Raw genomic sequence first — 24,811 nt, forward strand, 5'->3', positions numbered from 1 at the left:
TGAGTACTGTGTTCAGTTTTGGGCCCCTCGCTACAAGAAGGACATGGAGGTGCTCGAGAGAGTCCAGAGAAGGGCAACGAAGCTGGTGAGGGGTCTGGAGAACAAGTCTTACGAGGAGCGGCTGAGGGAGCTGGGGTTGTTTAGCCTGGAGAAGAGGAGGCTCAGGGGAGACCTCATCGCTCTCTATAGGTACCTTAAAGGAGGCTGTAGAGAGGTGGGGTTGGTCTATTCTCCCATGTGCCTGGTGACAGGACGAGGGGGAATGGGCTAAAGTTGCGCCAGGGGACATTTAGGTTGGATATTAGGAAGAACTTCTTTACGGAAAGGGTTGTTAGGCATTGGAATGGGCTGCCCAGGGAGGTGGTTGAGTCGCCATCCCTGGAGGTCTTTAAAAGACGTTTAGATGTAGCCCTTAGTGATATGGTTTAGTGGAGGACTTGTTAGTGTTAGGGCAGAGGTTGGACTAGATGATCTTGGAGGTCTCTTCCAACCTATACAATTCTGTGATTCTGTGATTCTGTGAAGGTTGCATGAGGATTTCATGACAGTAGCTAAACATCTTCTGGGGGTGGGTGATGGCTACCCAAGGGAACCTCAAGCTGTTCGAGCCAATACAGCAAAAGCTGGATGTTTATATAATGTATTCTACAATCAGCACAAGAAAGCTTTCGTGGATTAGAGGCATTATCAGCAGGAGAAGTTGAACTGGCATGGGAACTGTATGATCTCTTGGGCACAGAGGGCATGATAATGTGAGATGTTGCAAGGATTCAAGTTGACTTCAAATGCCCACTCGTGTTCTCCAGATAATCCCTCCCCCCTGAGAGAATATGCCTGGAAAATGATCTTGTGGCCAAGATAAGGAATTGTGGTCAGTGGGACCATGTCCACTCCAACCATCTGCAGACATCCACAAAGGTACCCAAATCAGACACAAAATCACCCAAGGCTCCTTCTACAGCCAGGGGAGGAAAAGGCTTCTGAAGTGACTCAGGAGACAGCTGGGCTGACTTGCCCCATGCAAGTGCCTATCTCTCTTCATTAGCTGAAGATTCCTGGGGCAAGCATGCCCCCGATTTGGGCACAGTGTTTTTATGTTCGCATTTCAGTGCGATAGATCTGAGCGTCAGGGATTTGCTTCTGTACTGCATGCTCTTTGGCCTTCAAGGATCACTTTGGTTTGGGTTGAATAAATGTCGTACACATGTCGGCTGGCACTATTGTCCGTCTTCTCCACTCTGGAAGATCTGTGAGGTTTAGATCCCACCTGGAAGGAAATGAATGCAATCCAGATATGTAAAAGTAGCTTGCTTTATCTTGCAAGGCCACTGAGTGTTAGTAGTATACATATAATATCCTAGTGATATTTCAAAGATGCAAATAGGAAAAATGAGCTGCTATGTGGAGAGATGGAAATCATCCTTCAAAATACCAAGCTCCAACTTCACACCTCCACCTCCCCCTACCCCATGGCACTTGTCTGTGCCATGTACTGAGACATGGAAAGAGACAGTGAAAGTGAGACAAGTGGCACTTGTCTGAGACTGAGAAGGGAGGAAGGGCCACCAGTGCCAAAACCCAGCTTAGAGGTTTAATAGCTACTAATGTCTAGCAGGATAGGACATGGATGAAGGTTACCTGAACATATGACGCCTGCATCTTCCCCGTGGTTGCAGTTATGGACTCCCCAAGGCCTTGCCACACACTTGGAGAGGGCTGATTCTCTGCCGGAGCATTTCACATCATCCAGCCAGATACGGCCATAACCTTGCCCAAAATAAGCGGATCCTGGGGCTGACATGGCCGTCCCACAGCCCAGCTGCTGGCACACCACTGCAGCATCGCTCAGGTCCCAGTTGTCATCGCACACTGTTCCCCACCGCTGGCTCTGAAGCACCTCAACTCTCCCAGCACAACGAGTAGGGCCGTTCACCAGCCGGAGAGGAGCTGTTTCTGCAATCCCTGCAGATAAAGTAACCCAAAAAGATAAATGCACACATAAATGCCCTGCACCTAAACCCTACTGACAGCAGGCACGTTGTGGTGTCCTAGTGCCAACCAAGCTGTCCCATGGATAAAGAGGACCTCCTGGGTGGACAGAGCTCCTCCCAGGGTTACCTCCATACTGTCATAGAATCATTGAATATCCCAAGCTGGAAGGGACCCACAAGGATCATTGAGTTCAGCTCCTGGATCCCCAAAGGATCACCCAAAAATTCAGACCATGTGTCTGAGAGCATTATTCAAATGCTTCTTGAACCAAAAACCGGCAGGCTTAGTGTCGTGACCAGTTCCCTGGGGAGCCTATTCCAGTGCCTGACCACCCTCTCAGTGAAGAACCTTTTCCTGATATCCAGCCTGAACTGCCCCTGTCACAGCTTCAAGCCATTCCCTCAGGTCCTATCCATGTTCCCTCTCTGTTTCCTCTGCCTGCAGACTTGCTGAAATGTCTTGGTAAGGACTGAGAGTGGTATTTCAGTCTCCCAGCCAGTAAGAAAAGTTAATTCATCCCTTCTGAGCAGGCATGTTTCAGATAGTTTATTTGAATCACTGTGTGACACAGGGCACCATACCTTCTCCGTATGAAGAGCAATATGCTCTGCAGAGCTCTGAAATAAAAATGCAATGTTGTCTACAGATATTACAGATGAAACCCATACAAAAGGAACAATTCAGGAGCCTTCAGTTAGGTGTCTTTTCCCATATGAGATGCCATGGAGCATCTTTGGCATTCTTCAGCTCTCATGTCAGAAGGGTGGAAGTTCCACATAGCTCCTGGGCTCATATTGGCCCTATGTAGATTTCTGCATCCTGTTAGGTGTCTTATATAGCATTAGACACCTATGTTCAGAAACGTGATGCGTTCCTAAATAAATGGGGTCACATGTGTGAGGCTTCATAATGTCCACCAGTGAATAGACCATGTTCCTGAAACCTTCTTTTGGCCTTACATTTTACTCCAGTTACTGAAATATTCATCATATGTGTTCTGGATAATTTGCTAGGAGAAACTATATTACAGTAGCGTATATTAATATACACTTATTCTTCCTTGAAACCTCTCGTGCCTGGTGAAGACAGAAGGACTGGAAAATAAGTGGTCTTAGGAAGTGTCAGCCTACTCTTTTCTGCACTGAAACCATGTGCCACAGAATCAGTCAAAAGGAGAGAGTAAAATAAATACTTTGGTTTACAAACGATCTGTTCTGTACTAGCATCAGATGACAGCATTTCAATCCATCATGACAATGAAGCCAAAGGAGGAGTAATGTCATCTACCACATCTGTAAGCCTTTGGATGTAAGCATTTCAGGAGAGCCAGCAGAACTGTTGCTCTTTGCAATGCTGCTGTTGCTCTGCTCCTGATGGAGGCAGTGAGCACCTCTGGGAGATACCCTATATCCCAAATATATAAAGCAGAAAGGGATTTTTCCCCACAAGCAGAGCTGTAGAACTGTACATCTACAACTCCCATCATCCAAGGTGATTCAGGTGAACTTGTGGAACCTTTCTCTTTCTGCTGACTTTGGAGGGGGAGGTGCACAGCCAGGTCATCCGGAGATGTGTACTTTTCTATGTTCAGGTCAGACTCCTTTTGAAAGACCTTTTGAAAGAACTTTGAGTTCTCCTGAAGTTTCCCAAAGCTTTTCATGGAAAGAAGGAGGGACTGCAGGACAGTTTTGATAATTTATCTCTCTGACATCCCCAAAAAGTAGAAAAGAAAGGCAAAAAGATGAGAAAATAGGCTACCAGATCTTTAAGAAAACCTTGTGATTCTTTAGGATTACCCTGAGGGATGATTATCCTGATGTTTTCAAGCCTGGATGAAGGCCTGCTGGTCTGCCCTCACAGCTGACCTTGCTTTGATCATGACTCTAGCATAGAGACCTCCTGAGGTCTGAATTGTCCTGTGATCCAAGGAACCTCTCAGCCGCTTTAACAAAGCAGGAGACTTCTTGCAGGTATGCAAGAGACACCAGAGAGAAAACTGAAAAAGCACTTAGATAAAAGTGCTGTAAAGACACATTCCACATTCTGTGGTTTCAGTTTTCCAAAACTCTCTATAAATCCTGAAATGTGACATTTTATTACTTCTCATGACAGAATGAAACAGACTTCCCACTCAGCCAGAGGCCGAGACTTGCTGAAAACACTGCTTAGTTTTACATGTGATATTTTTGTAAAACTATCAGTCTCAGAGATGACTCTGTTCATATGAGACTACAAACCTGAGCCTTGTAAATCAACCAGGAATGGGATATTTATGGTACCTATCCAGCCCTGGTAAAATTCTTGGAGCCTTCAGAAGCTGAATGATGGCATACTAATCAAACTATCAGATTGAGGCTTGCTGATGGCAACTCAGTAATTATGGATCATCTTCCAGTGTTGACTGTTGACCATGGCCAGGGCCATGAGAACTGTATACATCACAAAAGACTGGGTTTATACACCACAGTCATTAACAGCAGACATTAGGAGCAGCTTGAGCTCAGAAAAGTCCTTTTACTGAAGGTGAAAATCTTATTTCCATGTTTGTGGACACCATTGAGACTGAGACAGGAGTTACCTGAGCATACCACACCAGCATCTTCTCCGTGTCTGCAGTTATGGGATCCCCAAGGCTGGAACTGGCATTCAGAGAGGGCAGCCTCAGTTCCTATACAATTCACGTCATCCAGCCAGATGGGGTCAGAGCCTTCTCCAAAGCGAGCTGAGCCAGGGGCTGACAGTGCTGCTCCACAGCCCAGCTGCCTGCACACGACGCTGGCGTCAGCTGTGTCCCAGCCATCATCACACACGGTTCCCCACTGTTGGTCATGAAACACCTCAACTCTACCAGCACAAGGACTTGAGCCGTTCACAAGCCGGATGGGAGCTGCTTCTGCAACACCTGGAGCAAAACACAGAGCAATCACAGAAAAAGTTCAGGGTGCACTGTATGCCTCAGCGCTCTGTGGAAGTGGGAAAACATCTTTCCTCACAGGGGTCTTGTGCCAAAAAAAGTTGTTGAAAGATTTGCTCTGATAGTGCCTCAGAGCTCATTTGTACCTGTAGAAGATTGCTACTGGACAGAGCACCAAGAGCTGAGCTCTTGCTTTAGGGCCCCAGGGAAAGCAGCAGATGCTGCCAGTGTTATCATTGGTTACACAACATTCCCCTTTTCTAGGGATCTAGGGTCTAGGATGGCCAGGGTAGTCTGTGTCATCTGTTTCTGCTTCCCACATACACCAGTGACTGTGCTATGGGTCTCTGTCATGATGTTGTGCAGTCATGACTTAAAGAGTGCCATTTACCTCATTACTCAACACAACAGTCCTGCACATCACTGGCTGACTACACTCTGCAGCATGTTGGGATACCCTCTCCCCACTTGGCCCACACTTCCGATGTGATTTCAGCAACCAGAAAACATCCAATCAATGTCATCTGACTTCTAGCTGCAGCTCCGTAGGAACACTGGGCTTCTTCAAATACTATGTCATATCCTCCCACAATGTGCAGGTGTCTTGAATCCCCTAGGTAATCTAAAATAGCACTGAATTTAATCCTCTTGTAACCCATCCAAGAGAAACATTGATAAACATGTCCCCCAGGGCCACAGGTACCCCTCCCTGAAAGAGGTTCCATTGTACTCCATGTTACATGGTATGAATTAGCAGTACCTGAGCAGAACACACCAGCATCTTCTTTGTGGTTACAGTTGTGGTCTCCCCAGGACCGTGCCTTGCAATCAGAGAGGGCAGTTTCGGCTCCTGCACAGTTCACATCATCCAGCCAAATTTGGCTAGTTCCTTGCCCAAACCGAGCAGAGCCAGGGGCTGAGATCACTGCTCCACAGCCCAGCTGCCTGCACACCACTTGAGCATCTGCCAAATCCCAGCTGTCATCACAGACGGTCCCCCACTGCTGCTCATGAAACACCTCGACTCTCCCAGAGCAGAAGTTCGAACCATTCACCAGCCGGACTGGGACTGGTTCTGGAACACCTGAGCCACAAAGGTAAGACAAGTTAAGTTATTCTGGCAAAGACATTCCTGCTTGCCACATCAACAAGCATTGCATGCACTCATTGGCTTAGTCTGAATTCCAGGGGCAAGCACCATGGAGAAAAGAAGGAGGTTCAATGTGATTGCTTTCCCTGCTTGCCCCAAAGGTCAAGGAAAAGTGCTGCCTGAAACAAAGGAAAAGAGATGTATTGATGATTCAAACCCCCAAATCCGAGGTGCTTGAAACCCTTTTCTCCTTGTCTTTGACTAGAAAGATGTCCATGCCCAGACAGCAAATCCAAGTAACTCCGTGACTCAAGGGCAGGGACATTTGCCAGAGTGAGCTCTTTGGGAAACATGGTGGGAACACTGGGGTACGATTCACCTCAGCTAGATTAAGCTTCAAGAAGCTGATTTGCTTTCCTGATTATTGGTACCTAGTGCTATTTGAGATGCCCAGGGAATCCCAGACATCCCAGTGGGGCTGGCAGACTTGATACAGGATCAAGAGTAATTTGTGCCCTTCTGGATCTGCAATTAGAGACTGGGTGGGATATCACAGGATACCTCAGATGGCACAAGACAGGTATGTATTGGCAACTGAACCCCACTTTTACAACTCCCCTGAGGACCCTTCACAGTCACAGAAAGAAAATAAGCTCTGTTGGGTTGCAGTTTCTTTAATCTGCTTTGGGTGTCTGCATCCCAAATGCATCTGGGGCCAAATCCTGCCACAGACTGTGTTGTCTTAGTCTTTGCTGGCTGCAAAGGGACAACAGTACATTTAATTCAGACACAGGCATCTGTGCTTAGTCAGTGAATCCACAGGGTATTTTCAAGTTGTTGGCAAGTAGCCAGAGAGAAACAGGTTATCTCCAGTAAGGGCAATTCAAAAGTGTACCACTTTGGGGAGGTAACATGATTGCACATAGGACAAAGAGGAATTAATTACATGGCAATTCTTCACAAAGAGATAGAAAGGATTAAGAGTGGCACTCTAAAGTGTTGTGCTTTTCGAAGAAAGACATAGACCAGTATAAAAGGCAGTGCTAACTACAAGATATCCAAATCAAGCCTTCAGAGCTACTCAGGCCTTCCAAAGCCTTAGCTTGGTAACAGATTAGAAGAAATATGCCTAGTAGCTAAGGAGAAACCAGAGAAGAATGAGGGGAAGCGAGGAAGCTTAACATGTCTCAAGAGCGGGATATGAAGATGCTGAGAAAACTGAGAGGGGATGTAACACACTTAACAAAAGGTAGATGTAAAGAATAAATAGCAATCCACACTACAAAGAGATAAGAGACTGTACAATAAATTCCAGGTAAAGGTAGTCAGGTCAGAGTTTCCTTCTAGTGGCAAAGAAGTGCAGTGCAACAATTTTGAGGAAATTGTGTCAGCTGTAAAGGTTTCAGAGATGTTGGAAAAACATTGGTGAAAGCAGGTCTCTTGAAGATGGTTCTAGCAAGGAAAGGAGAAGGGAAGGTATATTAACCAGTTTCTGCAACACTTTTTCATGTTCTTGTCTTGAAGAGGAAAGAAAGAAAACAGCGTGTATCTTGATTTTTCAAGTGTGATATGTTCATTGGGGTTGTCACTGACAACAACAGAAGAACCCAAGTGACAGTGTGCTGTTTCTATACTACGATGAATCACACCAGTCCTGCAATGCCGTCAAGTTTACCAGTAGCTCATGTGGGAAAGAGTCCCAAATTTAAACTCTTGAGCACGGCAAGTGGCAGGCTGGACTGCAGCACCACAGTGTTATGGTTAGATTTTGAATGGGAAGGAGAGGGGAACACGAATGGATTTACAAACATCCCTGCTTGAAGCACTTTTTCTGTTTAGTACTGTGTTTTGAGATTTGTAGGATGGGAAGAGAGCACCTTATGGCATTTCAAGCATCCCTCTACATACCATAAATGTCAATCAAAAAGTGAAATAGAAGAGACTTACCCAAGCACACAACACCAGCATCATCTCCGTGACTACAGTTATGGGCTCCCCATAGACTGGTCTCACATTTGGAAAGGGCAGTTTCAGTTCCTGTGCAATTCACATCATCCAACCAGATAGGGCCAGACCCTTCTCCAAAATAAGCAGAGGCTGGAGTGGATAGCGCTTTCCCACAGCCCAGCTGCTGGCAAACGACTTCTGCATCTCTTATATCCCAGCTGTCACCACACACGGTTCCCCACTGCTGGCCATAAAAAACTTCAACTCTCCCACTGCAACGATTTGGCCCATCCATTAATCGGAGTGGAGCTACTCTTGGTATATCTGAAGAAAATACCAAGGGCAGGAATATACATTACTGAGTTGCCATTAGCTTGATTAGAAGCAAGATAAAATACATAATCACAGTGAGTATCTTGTGACATCCAGGATACAGTTATCCAGTTGCCTGAAGTTGGGATATCTTCCCCAGTTCAAAACTAAGTGGACAATTGTCTGTGTACCATATATTCTGCAGAATATAATTTAGATATAGTATAGTATAAGTCAGAATAATTTAATAAAGGTCTTAAGAGTGTGGAGAGGTCCCTGCTGACTGGAAGCTAGGCAATGTTACACCCACCCATAACAAGGGCATGAGAGAAGACCCAGGAAACTACAGACCCGTTACTTTGACTTCAGTCCCTGGAAAAGTTATGCAGAAGAATGTCCTGGGGGATATCGAATGACATTAAGGAACAAAGGTATTATCAGGCGGAGTCAACATGAGTTCATCAAGAGAAAGTCCTGCTTTAGTAAATTGATCTCCTTCTATGACAAAGCCGCCTGCTTGGTGGATGAAGGGAAGGCAGTGGATGCAGTCTTTTTGGATTTCATTGCGGTCTATGAAACTGCTCCTCACAGCATCCTTCTGGATGAATTGTCCAACTGTGAGATGAACAGGTTCACGCTACACCACGTGATGAACTGACTCGAAGGTAGAGCTCTAAAGGTTGTAGTGAATGGGGCTACATCTGCCTGGCAGACTATCCCCTGCACTGTCCCCCGGGGCTCGTTCTAGGGCCAGTCCTGTTCAACATTTTTATCCATGATCTGGATGCATGAGTGGAGCTCATCCTCAGCAAGTTTAGGATGACACTAAACTGGGAGGTGCTGCTGATTCCCTAGGGGGATGAAAGGCCTTGCAGAGGGATCTAGATAGATTGGAGCATTGAGCAATTAGTAAGAGCATGAAGTTCAACAGAGGAAAATACTGGGTTCTGCACCTGCAACGGAGCAATGCCAGACAGACACAGGCTGGAGATCAGCTCAGCAGAAAGGGACCTGGGGATGTTGGTTGACAGCATGCTCAAGGGCATGAGTCAGCTGTGTGCCTTGGCAGCCAAGAGGGCAAAACACATTTTGGGATGAATTAAAAGCAGCACAGCCAGCTGGTAAAAAGCGGTGGTTCTCCTGCTATATTTAGTGTTGGTGTGGCCTCACTTTGAATATTATGTGCAGTTTTGGTCTCCACAGTATAAAAAAGAAGTTAAATCCTTGAAAGCATGCAGAGGAAGGCAACAAATCTGATAAAAGGGCTGGATGGCATGTCCTGTGAAGAGAGACTGAGGGCACTTATTTTGGAGAAAAGGAGGCTAAGATGTGACCTCATTACTCTCTGTAACTTGCTGAGGAGGGGAAGCACAAAGGGAGCTGCTGGCCTCTTCTCCCTGGTAGCCAATAACAGGATGCACAGGAATGGCACAAAGCTGCACTAGGGGAGGTTCACACTGGGCATTAGGAAAAATTTCTTCACTATGAATTTGGTCAATACTGGAACGGGCTTCCTGGTGAGGTAGCTGATTCCCCGTGCCTGTCAGTGTTCAAGAGTCATTTGGATAATGCCCTCAATTGTATGCTCTAACTTCTGGTTAGCCCTGAAGTGATCAGGGAGTTGGACTATATGATCTTTGTAGGTCCTTTCCAACTGATCTATTCTTTCTATTCTATTCTATTCTATTCTATTCTATTCTATTCTATTCTATTCTATTCTGCTCTGCTCTGCTCTGCTCTGCTCTGCTCTGCTCTGTCCTTCTGCTCTGCTCTGCTCTGCTCTGCTCTATTCTGTTCTTCTAAGCCAAAGGAAACACAGAACTTCTGTGTACAAAGACACCTACATGCATGCCAAAAAAAGGAATTTGTAACGCGTCTCCAGTATGATGACAGAGAGCTCACAACACATTCAGGAACTGAGGGCACATCATCAAGACAGAGCCTTCAGGTAGGTTGGTACAGAAAACCTTCCCTATCATGCAGACAGAGACACAGGCAGGGGTTACCTGAGCATACCACACCAGCGTCTTCTCCGTGTCTGCAGTTATGGGATCCCCAAGGCTGGAACTGGCATTCAGAGAGGGCAGCCTCAGTTCCTATACAATTCACGTCATCCAGCCAGATGGGGTCAGAGCCTTCTCCAAAGCGAGCTGAGCCAGGGGCTGACAGTGCTGCTCCACAGCCCAGCTGCCTGCACACGACGTTGGCATCAGCTATGTCCCAGCCATCATCACACACGGTTCCCCACTGTTGGTCATGAAACACCTCAACTCTACCAGCACAATGACTGGGACCTTTCACAAGCCGGATGGGAGCTGCTTCTTCAACACCTGGACCAATACACAATTGCAAAATGTTCAGGAGCATTGTATGCCTCAGTGTGCTGTGGAGGGGCCAAAACAAAACACCATCACAATGGTCCAGTAGCCAACAGCACCTGACCCCCTGGTGTGTAAAGCTACAGTGGATGGCCTCAGAATTTGTTCCCACACCCTTGGCTGGTACTTTAGCAATGAATATTTTATCTGTAGAGTGTTCAGTTCTGAGCACCCAGATTTCTTCCCCCATAGCAGGGCATCAAAATGGGGTTGGGGAGTATTGACAGGACCAGAGTGCAGGGGGAAACTGTGCCTTTGGTACTGCAGAGTTCCTACTCGTGAGCCTCTATAAATCCAGCCATCAGGACTCACTGTCAAAGTCCATAGCACTCTAGTCCCCGTGAGAGCTCCAAACTGCTCCCTGGAGCACGGCTCCAGGTTCTGGGCACAACGGGTGACACAGTGCCCTAGGCCTCCTCCATGGCTCACATCCCCCAGGGATTATCCTGAGCAGTGGGATCAGTGCAGAAAGAAAAACAACCTTAGCATCCATGTATCACTCTCCTTATATCTCAGTCCACATATGCATGATCAGCACGCACTCTCCTGGCCCTGAGGGGACTCTAGAGCCACCAGCACCCTTCTCACAAATGCATTCCCTCCATTGTACTCCACATGTCATGGCATATGTTAGCAGTACCTGAACACTCCACAGCAGCATCTTCTTTGTGGTTACAGTTGTGGTCTCCCCAAGGCTTGGCCCGGCACTCTGTGAGGACAGTTTCAGCTCCTGCACAGTTCACATCATCCAGCCAAATTTGGCCAGTTCCTTGCCCAAACCGAGCAGAGCCAGGGGCCGAGATCGCCGCCCCACAGCCCAGCTGCCTGCACACCACTTGAGCATCTGCCAAATCCCAGCTGTCATCGCAGACGGTCCCCCACTGCTGCTCATGAAACACCTCGACTCTCCCAGAGCAGGAATTTGAACCATTCACCAGCCGGACTGGAAACAGCTCAGCAAATCCTGTATTGAGAAATAGTAAAGGCATCAATTTTTTGGGCTTTCAATAATGTGGACTGAGGACTTGTTAGTGTTAGTGTTAGGTCAGAGGTTGGACTAGGTGATCTTGGATCTTCCAACCTAGATGATTCTGTGATTCTATGTTTTTGTTCATACTGATTCTGTGCTGCCTGGATTGCGGCTGTGTGGCATGGGCAGATACCACTCTTTATTTATAACAGACTAGCAGATCCTTGCAGCAGTTCTTGTCTCCTAGAATGGTGGTCTCCAGTTGACCTCTCTTGTTGACTGGTCCTGACCAAAAATCAGCCAGCTCTGTTGAACCCTTATTTCATCAGAAGTTCAAGCTATGCCTGCACCATGTGATAGTGATGAGCCAGGCTAGGGGGAATAGTCTGGGCTGGTGAGCTGAGCTTGGAAGGGACAGAGACCTGTGGACTAACACTAGTCCAGGAGCACCAGGGGGCTTTACGGTCTAGGCTGTGTTAAGCACTCTTGGCAGCTCAGATCAGCAATTTCTGTAAGACACGAGGCATTGATTGAGGACTGACAATAACAGATGCTGAAGCTGTAATGCGTTCATGATGTTGAGCATCTAGTATTTGGTGCTGCGGGGACTTGCTTGGGTGAAGTTATGCAATAACATATCATTGAGGAATATTACTTGAACAGCAGCAAGCTTGAGGGATAGAATTAATGTGGCCTATTATAGGTGTTTAAACACTCAGCAGCATCTGTCTTGGGACAACTGTGAGGTAAGACAGACAAATTTCACCAGGGGTGTCCGTTTCCTTCACAGATGTGAGGCCAAACCACAGTTTTAGATTTAATATATGCACTTTTTATGTCTGAGGCTTGAAAGATGAACCTCTTCTCCTAAAACTCAGCAGCTGCAGATCGGAACTGCTCAGGATTAGCTGGGCAGAGCAGTGGAGAGGAAGACCTACAGCCATTCCTGACGGACACATTTTTTGAATGTGTGAAGGAAGAGGAACAGGAGAAAGAATGGTAGCACTTGAGACCCAGAGCTGTCAGCCCTGGATGGATGGGCTACAATCTGACTTATGCAGTAATACTCCCCATGCTTCACGTATTTTTCTCTGTTAGGCAATAAGAATTGCAAAATTATTGGGTTAAAGAGTAGCTGAGATGAGAAAACACCCCATAATGTGGGTTTCGCGCTCTGCTTTAATAAACTGGCCCCCAGAAGCAACCTATTAAAAATACTTATATGAGGAAAAACAGGTCATAATTGCCTATAGATTTAGGCACATCTTTCTCTGAAGCACTCTGTGTCACTTTCTTTGGAAGACCTATTTGTGGTGAAGGACCTGGACCCCAGGGTCACTCACAGACAACTTCCCCCATGATTTAAGGTGAATTAAGGGTACCTGCACAAACCACACCAGCATCTTCTCCATGCCCACAGTTATGGATTCCCCAGGGAGTGGCCATGCATTCGGAGAGAGCAGCTTCTGTCCCCGTGCAGTTGACATCATCAAGCCAGATGGGGTCAGATCCTTGTCCAAAGTAAGCCCCATGGGGAGCTGACAAGGCCTTCCCACAGCCTAGCTGCCTGCACACAACTTCTGCATCAATCAAGTCCCAGTCATCATCACACACTGTTCCCCAACGTTGGCCATAAAACACCTCAATTCTCCCAGAGCAGGGGGTCAAGCCATCCACTAATCGGAGCGGGGCAGGTTTTGCAAAGCCTACAAGAAAAAAAAAAAAAAAAAAAAGGGAGAAATATGTAGATTTTGTTTTATCTGTCTCCCACTTGTCAATGAATATAGTGACTCTCACTTATGGCTTTGCATTTTGTAGATTTTTGACACGGGAAAATATTACATAAAGAAGCAACACAAACTAATCCTCCACCATCACAGCATTATCTGTTCAGCAGTGTCACCAGTGGGGTTCCAAAGGCATCCATTTGGGGGCCAGTTCTCTCCAGTAGTTTATAAATATTCTGGATCCAGGACCCAAATGCAAACTAAGTTTGCAGATGATACTGAATTAGGAGGAGCTGTTGACTCCCTCAAGGGTGGAGAGGCCTTGCAGAGACGTCTTGACAAGTTGGAGAACTGGGCAATCACCAACAACGTGAAGTTTAACAAAAGTGAGTGCCAGATTCTGCACCCGGGAAGGGGCAACCCTTGATATGGACTGGGGGATGAGAGGCTGGAAAGCAGCCCCGTGGAAAAGGATCTGGGGGTCCTGGTCAATGGCAAGTTGAATATGAATCAACAATGTGTCTTGGCAGCCAAAAGGGCCAAGTGTATCCTGGCTGTATTAAGCTAGGTGAGCTTAGGTGGTGGTAGGGCTAGGTTAGGTAGTCCTAGGTTAGGTAGGGCTAGGTTAGAGCTAGGTGGTCTAGGGGAGTGTTTGTCTCACTGCCCTCTGCACTAGTGTGGCCGGCCCTCAGCTCAAGTCCTGTGTGCACCACAAGAGGAGAAGGACATCGACCTCTTAGAATGGTTCCAAAGGAGGGAAACAAAGATGGTGAAAGGTCTAGAGGACACGACCGGAGGAGTGGCTGAGGTCATTTGGTTTGTTCAGCTTAGAAGAGAAGGTTGAAGGTTTTCAGTAGACCTCATTGCAATATACAGCTTCTCTCTGAGGGGGAGCAGAGGGGCAGGTGCTCATCTCTTCTGTCTGATTACCAGTGATAGGATCTAATGGAAGAGCATGAAGCTCTGTCAGGGGAAGCATTAATCGGACTGGAAAAGTTTCTTCACTGAGAGGGTGGTTGGGCACTGGAAGATGCTCCCCAGGGAACTGGTCATGGCACCAAGCCTGCCAGAATTAAGAAACATTTGGACAAGACTCTCACACATATGTCTTATTTTGAGTGGTCCTGTGTGGAGCCAGGAGTTGGACTTGATGATTCTTGTGGATCCTTTCCAACTCAGGATATTCTATGATTCAATGTATTTCATAAACTAAAATATACTTGGGGTGCCAGAAGGCAATCTCCAGTCCTATTTAAATGTCGATGTCCAGTGCTATTTAAGATGCTCTAGCCTTTATCTGCCATTACAAGGGGACTTAGCTCTGCTGTACGTCTTGTAGCATGTTTGCCAGCCCCTGGTAGGTGTCCAAGGTACCATAATGTGTGTTAAAGAGTCTAGATAACTAGAGGTTCCAGAATCACTCTCATACTACTTCTCTCTCCAACTGCCCCTCAGTCTCATGTTAATACTCTTGTTATATACAGGTCAATGAAGAAAATGTTGATTTCTCAATATTTAAAGTTCTTACAAACTTTACAAAACCATATGTGGCTAGAAAGGAGATACTCTAATTAGTGCCTCCTTATAGGAAAGACAGTTGAGGATCAAATCTTCTCCTTCCAGTGTTGTCTAAGCAATCAGCATATTTGTAATAACTGGCCCACAAGCAAATGCCAAAGGGTAAACCAGCTGTGGCATATGCTGCCTCTGCTTTACTAGACAGCTGGTGAATTGGAAAGGATTGAGTGAATCTGGGAATCATGAAGGGAGACATGAAGGTGGAACCTTGGGTTTCTGGTTGCATTTGAAGACCTGATATTAATACATTTGGAGGGACAAAATGTGCCATGGGAAAAACCTTGCTTAATTCAACAGTTTTGGGGGTAGTTAGGAAGTTAGTAAGTCTACTGACATGGGTGAGATGAAGGGGTGGTTGAAGCCACTGCTTTCTGCAGTGAGAAAAGATTCGCTACCAAGTCATACACTGGCCATGTGCTATCACATGGGGAGCCTATAAATAATTCCTGCAGCAACACTGGTTTTACCCGTGACTCATGTGGTGGACAATTAGAGAGAAGAGGCAAGACCATTTTAGTATAAATATTTTTTTACCTTACAGTTCTCCTGGGCGTTTGGGTCAGCTCTACTCTAAAGGTAACAGGATCCCCTGTAACATCTCTAGCATATCTCCGCACCCCACAAAACCCACTTGTGTGAGAATTACCTGAGCACACAACACCAGCATCTTCTCCGTGCACACAGTCATGGAGTCCCCAAGGCTTTGCACTGCATTCAGACAGGGCAGCTTCAGTTCCTCTGCAGATAACCTCATCAAGCCAAATGGGTTCAGAGCCTCTCCCAAAATAAGCCGAGGAAGGAGCAGATAGGGCTGTCCCACAGCCCAGCTGCCGGCATACAACTTCAGCATCAACTATATCCCAGTTGTCATCACAGACAGTTCCCCATTGATGACCATAAAAGACCTCCACTCTCCCAGAACAGTGACTTGTACCATTCACTAATCGTAGCGGAACTGTTTTATTAAGTCCTGCATTAAAAAATAAAAACAAAAAACAAAAAACAATCAACCAACCATCACTAACAACAACAATCTAATAGGATCAGGGATTGCACGCGGAAAGATCCCCTAGAGACTGAAGCAAAGTTCTCCACCAGTACTGTCCAGGGCTTGAAAAGGCTGATGAGGATAAACTTCTGAACTTTTCTCTGTGGTTTCAGATTTCCTAATTAGAGAGATAAATAGAAAGGATTTGGATTTTCTTAGGAAGCAGGACTTCAACTGACGTCGTGAAACTGTTCCAGGGTGGCAACTGGCTGCATATCCAGACACTCATGTCTTATATACATGTTGGTATCTCCATGTGAGATGAATATTGAAATTCTAGTTAGTTGATGGTGTCTCAGCTCACCAAATATTGAGGTTTGATTCAATTGCCCAAAAAGGTGATCAACAGTGTTTGCAATGCTGCACATATTCCTCCCTCAGAGTCCAGCTGGTATCCTGTTGGGTCTGCCTTAGGGAATGTGTCTGATCTGCTAGTCCCATGCAGTTATGTGAGATGCCCCAGGGCATTTCGAGCTGTGTGGCAACTGTGTGGGGAATGGACTACACTGCTCCTAACAGAAAGACACTCGGCCCAAACCGTGACACCTGCATTTAGACTAGTCTAGGTCTTAATATGGAGTTGAATCCTATTCCTGATCCAACTAGGTGGATGTGCATTTGGAAACCTTGTTCATTGCTCAGTGCTGAGTGGAGCAGAGTCTTTGGGAAACACTGCCATAAAAAGGGGCAATGGGCAGCCCATTCACTTCCCAACACTCTCTCTACTGCCTGGGACCTATGGGCCACTTGATTATGCTTTAGTCTCCAGTTAACTGTGATGTAGAAGGGTAAGAAACACCCACAAGCCTTTGCCACCCAGTTCCAGGAGCTCAGCATTCATCAAGACCACAACATCCAGGTCAGAACTGGCTCATAGACAAATGACCCAATATTGGTCATCTCTCATCACAGTGCCAGTCTGGAGAATAAATGCATCCACCAGGAGTATTGTCACAAAATACAAATAGAACAAAAAAAATACAAATACAAAAATAGGAATGCTCAACTTCTAAGTCATATTTAAGCCATGCATGCATGGAAAGCATACGCATCCAGGTGGTGTTCCTTTCAGGTTTTTTGCCCATTAACTGTATGGTGATGGAGTGAAAAACAGAACAGCACAGACAGAACAAATCACTGCTCTACCATACACACTATTTAACTGAAAACAGAACTGAGCTTGTCCTTGGCATGGTACAGGACAGTTCTGAAGCATCCATCTCCAATCTGAGTCCTAAGGGTGGCACTGACTGAGAAATTAAATCTCGCAAACAGGCTTAAAAACAACCCTCTACACAGCACACCATCTTGGTGCCTCATGAGGAGTGGTGTAAACACAAGTTACCTGAGCACACAACGCCTGCGTCTTCTCCATGATTGCAGTTGTGCTCCCCCCAGGGTCTGGTCCTGCATGCAGAAAGGTCAACTTCTGTACCATTGCAATTCATGTCATCCAGCCAGATACGACCAGTTCCTTGGCCAAACTGAGCCAAGCCAGGAGCTGACAGTGCTTCCCCACACTCCAACTGCCTGCATACAACCGTGGCATCGGATAGATCCCAGCTGTCATCACACACCGTTCCCCACTGCTGATTCCAAAGCACCTCAAGCCGCCCCGTGCAGCGGTTGGGGCCATTCACGAGTCTGATTGGAGCTGAGTTGGCAACACCTGAATCACAAAAGAAGACAAGATGGGAAATAGGCATGAACCAGTTTTTGGCTGACAGTGGAGAATGTTAACATCTTGCTCTTGTAGGTGTGAGAAACAAAGTTTTGTTTTTGCAGTAGAGAATTACTTTTCTGTATTCCAAGGTAATTGTGTAGTCATAATAAGGAGAAATGCTAAGTAGATAAGTGGACAGTAGAAGGCCTCACTGTTCAAAATAAGGCAGAAGCTTGAGAAAAACAGGATGAGCAGTGTGAGAACAGTAAAACAAAGATCACAAGTTCTCAAAACATAAGAAAGGAGAAATTAAAGGGTTGAAAGAAAGAAAAATTGTACATATATGGTATAGAGGAGCGTCAAGTAGCTTGTGAACCTGTAGTACTCAGCCAATGAGGAAACAGAGGAGGTGATCAGGCGTTGGGTAATAGGGAATAAAAGGTTATGATTTGTTTACTAAAATGTGCTCCTGATTGACAGGACGCCCGCCATTGCAATTGCGAATAAAATAGCTTCACAGAAGATCCTGTCTGAAGAAAATTATTTGAGATTTTTCTCACATAGGAATAATGCCAGTTTGGGTTTGGCTGCAGGAGGATTGCTGAAATGCTAACCACTGGTGCTTTCAGCAAGAACATGGAAATAAAAGTTTGTTGGCTAGTTAGTGGTGCAAATGTGACATGATGTGACAGCTCCACACCACAGAAAAATTAAGCTGTACCATGTAGCTTCAGAGGAAAATCTCAGGTCATAAGGAGATGGAGGTGACAGTGTTTCCATGGGACTTGTGCTACTGCAGCATTGCAGGTCTCGTGTCATCCCTATCCACCCTCTTTGTGCAGCTTCCTCCACCGTGAATGGTTCTCCCAAGACCTGTCACTTTCCCTGTACAGTGCAAGTTGTTGAAGGACGTTTTTAGTTCACTACTCTGAGTGTAAATTAGGATTTCCATGTACTTGTCAAAAACATTTGTCAGATCTGTGCTATCCAGAGTTTGCTCACCTGGGGCCATGGGAAGAATACTTTATATGTCTAAATTGTGTTGCTGGTGTCATTTGTAGCGCTGCACCCTGTAGAGAAGTAGCTGGAGTCCTGAAAAGAGAGACTAGGGCAACTTAAATGGCTCTAGGCACCTATTTTTAGACAAATGCCTACAGTGGATAGGGTAGGCATGCTGACAGTTCCAGCATTGTCTGCGCTAAACAAATGGGCTCCCACACAGTGAAGAGAAAATGATATTTCCAATTAGCATCCATCTTATTACAAGGGAGGAGGACTTGAGGTACAGAAGGGCCTGTTTCTCTTCATTGTTGAAAGGAAAATTCAGGCTGCTATTGGGATCCAAACCTGTCAGAAGACACCATAGTTCCTTCCTTATTGAGAAAGACCTTGTCTGATGCCTAAATTGTATCTGTATCTTTGATCCTGGGTGCTGCTTCCCACGGCCTTTATGCATTATAACAGCGGGTTTATGGCAAGGGCTGCTGCATAAGGGCTTGCCAGGTCCACTTTTCTATGATAATAAGAAGCACAGATGTTGCCAAGATGGATCCTCATCAGGCCCTGGGCAACCTGATCTAGTGGGTGGCATCCCTGCCCATGGCAGGGAGGTTGAACTAGATGATCTTTAAGGTCCCTTTCAAACACAAGCCATTCTATCATTCTGTGATTTTCTTAACAAGCTTGAAACTGCCAAATCATGCTATTTGATTATTTACAATTCTGGCCCAGCCTTTACTTCACCCTAGTCCCCGAAGCAGCCTTAGCTTGTGTAAGGCTTGGTTAAAGAGTAACATTACTGTCTCCAGATAATCCCTATCCCGTTATTTTACTGTTTTATTTTTTGTTTAAGTTATCTGAAAATGCTGGTTTGTGGAATATAAATGCAACTCCACTAGGCAGTAGCTATTATAGAAAGGCAGGGAAGGTCTGCTATACTGATTCCTTCTTAGGTCCTGGTTCAAATCTAGTCTGTGAATGTAGAGGGGAGGGAAAAATAAAAGGATTAAGTTTTGGATTACAGAGATCAGTCAAGGAAAGATCTGTCTTTATGCTTGCATTGGTTTGTTTCCAGGGTTTGTATCTGTATGTTTGGATTCATAATAGCTCTAAATCTCCAGGTGAGCTTTGGAAGCCAAATGATGATCTCTGCTACTGTCTTCTCTTGCCTGAGAAAGGTCATGTCCTTTTCCAGTACCAGGAGTTTAATTTACCATAGAATCATAGAACGGTTTGGGTCAGAAGGGACCTAGTTCCAGCCTCTTTGCCATGGGCAAGGACATCTTCACGTTCCCCAAAGCCCCATCCAACCTGGCTTTCAAGAATTCCAGGGAGGGAACATCCACAACGTCTTTGGTCAACCAGTTCCAGTGCCTCACCACACTCAGAGTGAAGAATTTCTTCCTTATATCTAACCTAAATCGACCCTCTTTCAGTTTACAACCATTACCCTTTGTCCTATTACTATATGTCCTTATAAAAAGTCTCTTTTCATCTTTCTTGTAAGTTCCCTTTACTTAATGAAAGGTTGCAATAAGGTCTCCCCAGAGCCTTCTCTTCTCCAAGCTGAACAACCCCAGATCTCTCAGTTTGTCTTCAAACTATAAGTGCTCCAACACTCTGGTAATTTTTGTGGCCCTCTTCTGGACCTGCTGGAACAGGTCCACGTCTTCCTTTTGCTGTGGGACCCAGAGCTGAACACACTACTACAGGTGGGGTCTCACAAGAGCGGAGTAGAGGGGGAGAATCACCTCCGTCACCCTGCTGGCCACGCTTCTTTTGATGCAGCCCAGGTTATGGTTGGCTTTCTGCAAGTGCACACTACCAGCTAATGCAGAGTTTTTCTTTCACCAACACCCCCAAGTCCTTCTCCTCAGGGCTGCTCTCAATCCTTTTATCCCCCAGCCTGTATTCATGTTTGGGATTGCCCTGACCCAGGTGCAGATACTTGGCCTTGTTGAACTTCATGTTGTTCATATCGGCCCCCCTCTCATGCCTGTCCAGGTCCCCCGGATGGCATCCCTTCCTTAAGCTTACTGAATTTTCAGTCCTTTTTTTCCAGCCACGAAACCCACTTTCCTGCTGGAACCGGGGATATGAGAGGGGTCAATCCATCATCAGCACCATTTATCAGACCACATCTGGAAACCCATTCTCCAGGAGCAAAGGAGGAAACTTACCCCAAAGCCATGCCAGGAGGAAAAGCACAGTTTCCATCCTCATTCCACCAAAGGCAGACAGACCCCTGCTGTGGGAATCCTGGGATGGTAGAAGACTTCCTGGTGGTCCCATGGTAGGAGCAGAGACCTTGTACAATCCAGTCCTTGAAGGCCTGGACAAGGTAGAGCTGGAATAACGTCCCTTTTAGGAGTGACAAAGAGGTCAGAGTCAGTGACTGGCTGGGCAGGAAGGAGAGAAGACAGTAAGGACCAAGAGTTGAGGTAGATGACAAATATTCCTTACTCTGACTCCTCCCCTTAATTGGCCTCTCCCTCTTCACCCACCAGAGCTCTGGCCACCTCCCTCTGCTTCCCTGCATCTCCCTATTACTGTTTCCCTCCTCCCATGCTCTTCTGTTTGTCAACGTAATGAGGAAAAATAGCCCATGCTAGAAAGTAATCTTTTGTCCTCTGTTGTTTTAGCAAAAATCAAACTGTTTCTTCTACTTCTCTAAAAGTATCATTCTCCTAGCAGGACAAGGTTGTGAATAGGCAGTGCCCTTCTTGGAAAAGGCAGGAATGATGTCTGGGTCTGCATATTTGATCAGTTCTTAAATGCTGTCTAGGAATGGGGAGCATATGGAAAACAAGAAGACACTTTTTTACTGTGAGGGTGGCCAAATACAGGAACAGGCTGTTCACAGGTGTTGTAAAGTGTCCATCCTTGGATATCTCCAAAAACGACTTGACACAGCTTTTGACAACTGCTCTAGCTGACCGTGCTTGAGCAGGGGGTTGGTCTCGATGAGGAATAAGAGGCCTGTTCCCACCTCAGTGATGTTGTGGATTAACTCTTGCTTGAGCTGGGGGACAGTGAAACTCTCCAGGTAGTGGGGGTGAGGAGGAGTCACTTGGGAATTGGATGGGGCTGCACTGGTGAAGTCACTGTAAACCAATTGCAATAATGAGAACTTCAGGATCAAAGAGTTCAATATGAGATATTGTCCCATGAAAGGGACATTGCATGCACACATATGAGAGTAAATTAGGGTGCAAAAAATAAACATGGCCTGCAGAGGAGATATGGCTTGCAATGAGTTTGCTTAACATCAGCTGAAATAGCACTCAGTTGTACTACTGGTGATTAAAATAAACATTGTTTTCAGAAAACAAAACAAAACAGAACAAAACAAACAAACAAACAAAAAACACAAAAACCAACAATCTTCCAGCTACCCTGCAGTACATGATTTTTCAGGAAACAATTTTTCTTTAAAGAAATGTTCTTCATTGGTTCAATTCTTTAGAAGAGCGATCTCTGAGGCCTACAGGGCTAAACTTTGTTGTTGTTGTTGTTATAGATTTTTTTTTCTTTTTTGATTCACCTTGATGATGTTTTTGATGTTACAGCCCAGTTATTTTCTTGGACATAGATCATGGATGAAGTTTTGGGCAGGGATTTCTGCTCATCTGGAGGCATGAGGAGCAGTGGAAGCTGCAGGGGCTGCCTCATAGATAAAGACAAACATGGGCATTTTGAGTTCAAATAGCACAGCTAAAGGCTACAGGGATGCTTAATTTTGGATCTGGTTTAATAGCTTATGAGTCACAGAGGTGTTGTTGAGAAAGTGCTTTTGCTGATTTCTAGTCAAAACACTGATCAAAGCACTACTACTGCTTCCTCTAGGTCAAATTCACTGCAGCTTTGTCCAGCTACATCTTGAAAAACTCCACAGTCTCTCTGGCAACAGCCTGAGGACTGAACCACCATTCAGCATTTTTTTTCTTAAATTCCAACCTCCCAAGCTGCAATTCGTTGTTGCTCCTTGTTATATTTCCTGTCCTTGTCAAAAACCTTTTGACTCCATTCTTTGCTGCTGACTTGCAGGTGATTATAAGCTGCTATTTCATCAACATTTGCTTTCTCTTCTTCAGAAGAAACACACAGCTCTTTCAACCTCATCTTATTGAACATGCATTCTAGGTCCTTTTCTATCTTGGTAGATCCTTTGAGCTAAACCATGGCACAGACCAAGACTGAATGCAGAAACTCTTTGATTCATGCAGATAGTCAGGAGGTTCAATTTATTCAGTCCAGTGTTAGTTCCATATTTTTCCCCTCTCAGCATATGGGAGTATGAAAGACTCTTAAATGGAAAAGGAAGCATATATGCACAGAAAATTGTTAAGAGGTGGACCTTACTGAATCACATGCCACAAAGAAAATTGAACAGATGAGCTTGCTACTTGAAGGAAGGCTTGGAACAGAGTGGGCTGCAAGAGGGAAAGGGACAATATTGAAGAGACCATGAGCCAAGAGAGGAGATCCAATGAGATACCAAAACAACAATGAACAAGCCGTTTCTGCTGCAGACAAACTATCAGCAATGCCTTCTTTGTCTCTGAAGGGAGCCACAAAGTCCTCATGTGCAGAGTTTTGTCAGAGGTGCCAGTTGGACTCCCTGCTCTACCATATTAATTCAAATTTTCAATCAAGTTGTCTTTTTTCAAGTAGCCATTGTTCCTTCAGCTTGTGTTCTGAGCCTTCTATTTACTATTTCCTTCAACTTCAATTGATTTGGTAGTTCCTTGTTTACCCTTCAGTCCTATTCCTTTTGACCTTTAATATAACCTTATATATCTTCCTTGTCCTCACTTACTGAAAACAATAGGCCTTTGGCCAAGTAGTGGAGCAGCGCTGCATTCCCTTGTTCCTATATCTCCCTTTGGTTTTGGACTGGTCTTACCTCCCCTCCTCATATTTGAAGGAGGGGAGTCTGTTGCATTGTTCTTTCCTAAACTCTTCTCAGAAGCATACGACATAATCTGTTCAAAGTGCTGCAGCACTGATCTGTTTGCAGTATTAACAGGATGGGAAGGAGCATCGTGCTAGATGTGGGATCAGACACATTTGGCTTGAATGCAAGTGTTTAAACAAGGCATGCAAACATTTGGAACACAGCATACAAGTAAAGCCATTTGATTGTAGTATATAAGAACAGAATCATTCTCTAAATGAAGAAAAGCCAGGAGTTGAGGGCAGGCTCCACACAGGTGCTGATGCACCTCACCCACAGGGAATAGTCCCACAACACCAGAAGCAGGGAAGCAGAGCAAGGTGATGAAAGCCATGTGCCCCAACGACAACAAAATGAACATCAAATGAAGACAAAGACTAGGACTGAATAGACCAGGCAGTATCTTGTCAAGTTTGGAGCCCTGCCCTGCTGTCTGTAGCTGGATGTCCCAGGAAATAAAGCTGTGGTTTTTTTACAGGCTGTACTTTGGCAGCTGTGAAGAGATGGGTTTCCTCATAGGCTCTGTGGAGGCTTGGGGATACATAAATCATAGAACCATCTCTAAGCCAAGTTCCACAAAGAAGGACCTCCTTCCTTGATTCCCCAAAATCTTTCTGTGGGGTTTGACATAAGATGTCTATAAAAGTCTGACTACCTGCAAAGCTCTTGGCCAGGTTGGATGGGGCTTTAAGCAGCCTGGTCTAGTGGAAGGTGTCTCTGCCCATGGAACTAGATGATCCCTAATGTCCCTCCAAAAACCAAACCATTCAATGATTCTTAGGGAGTTCCTGTCCTGTAATATAATGTTTTCCCTGCACAAAGACTAGGCTATACTTCCAAATCCCCATGAAATAGTGTACAACTGGTCTTGCTTTATTAAAACCCGTCACCTGGTTTAGTCTCTATTAGGCTGGATCAACAGAGGTGCTATGTCTTGTCTGAACACCTTTTCCTAAACTCTTGTAAAGCACCCTTGGCTCCGGACCTGATAGTGCATGCTGTACTTGGACAAGTCTTCTGTGTTTGAAATTTCCTTTTTTTGGCTGGGAAAGTGGAACGGATATTCTAGCAGCACACCGTCATACCAGTGGGTATTTGTATTTTGCAGTGTAGTCAGTTTTTTTGTAGCTTTGTAACTGCAAGAGGCTTTTCTAACCATGTCTCTCTTTTATACTAACCTTCATAGTCAAAAGAAAGTACATCTCTTTCTTATAAAAACCTAGACACTTGAAATTG

At 45.5% G+C, this 24,811-nt stretch overlaps 1 protein-coding gene across 1 annotated transcript; it reads right to left on the minus strand.

The window, feature by feature from the left end:
* Positions 1–1,126: 1,126 nt before the first annotated feature.
* On the minus strand, positions 1,127–23,600 carry LOC121062557 (deleted in malignant brain tumors 1 protein-like). The gene is made up of 11 exons (XM_040542598.1): positions 23,525–23,600; positions 17,302–17,625; positions 15,555–15,878; positions 12,986–13,309; positions 11,274–11,603; positions 10,259–10,576; positions 7,944–8,270; positions 5,667–5,990; positions 4,667–4,894; positions 1,700–1,962; positions 1,127–1,267 (listed from the first exon to the last, which is right to left on the minus strand). Exons 1-11 carry the CDS (start codon positions 23,598–23,600, stop codon positions 1,127–1,129), a joined length of 2,979 nt encoding a protein of 992 aa, XP_040398532.1.
* Between the last annotated feature and the right edge of the window lie 1,211 nt (positions 23,601–24,811).

This window comes from Cygnus olor, chromosome 32, assembly GCF_009769625.2.
Source record: "Cygnus olor isolate bCygOlo1 chromosome 32, bCygOlo1.pri.v2, whole genome shotgun sequence".
In the NCBI taxonomy this organism is placed as follows: Eukaryota; Metazoa; Chordata; class Aves; order Anseriformes; family Anatidae; genus Cygnus; species Cygnus olor.

Excerpts from the sequence above, each read along its gene's own strand:
- LOC121062557 (XM_040542598.1), bottom strand. The coding sequence starts at position 23,600 with ATGTCGTATGCTTCTGAGAAGAGTTTAGGAAAGAACAATGCAACAGAC. Across the intron at positions 15,879-17,301 it reads CGCAGGCGTTGTGTGCTCAG|GACTTAATAAAACAGTTCCG; the intron begins GTAACTTGTGTT and ends TTTTTAATGCAG. Across the intron at positions 11,604-12,985 it reads TGCTGGTGTGGTTTGTGCAG|ATACAGGATTTGCTGAGCTG; the intron begins GTACCCTTAATT and ends TACTATTTCTCA.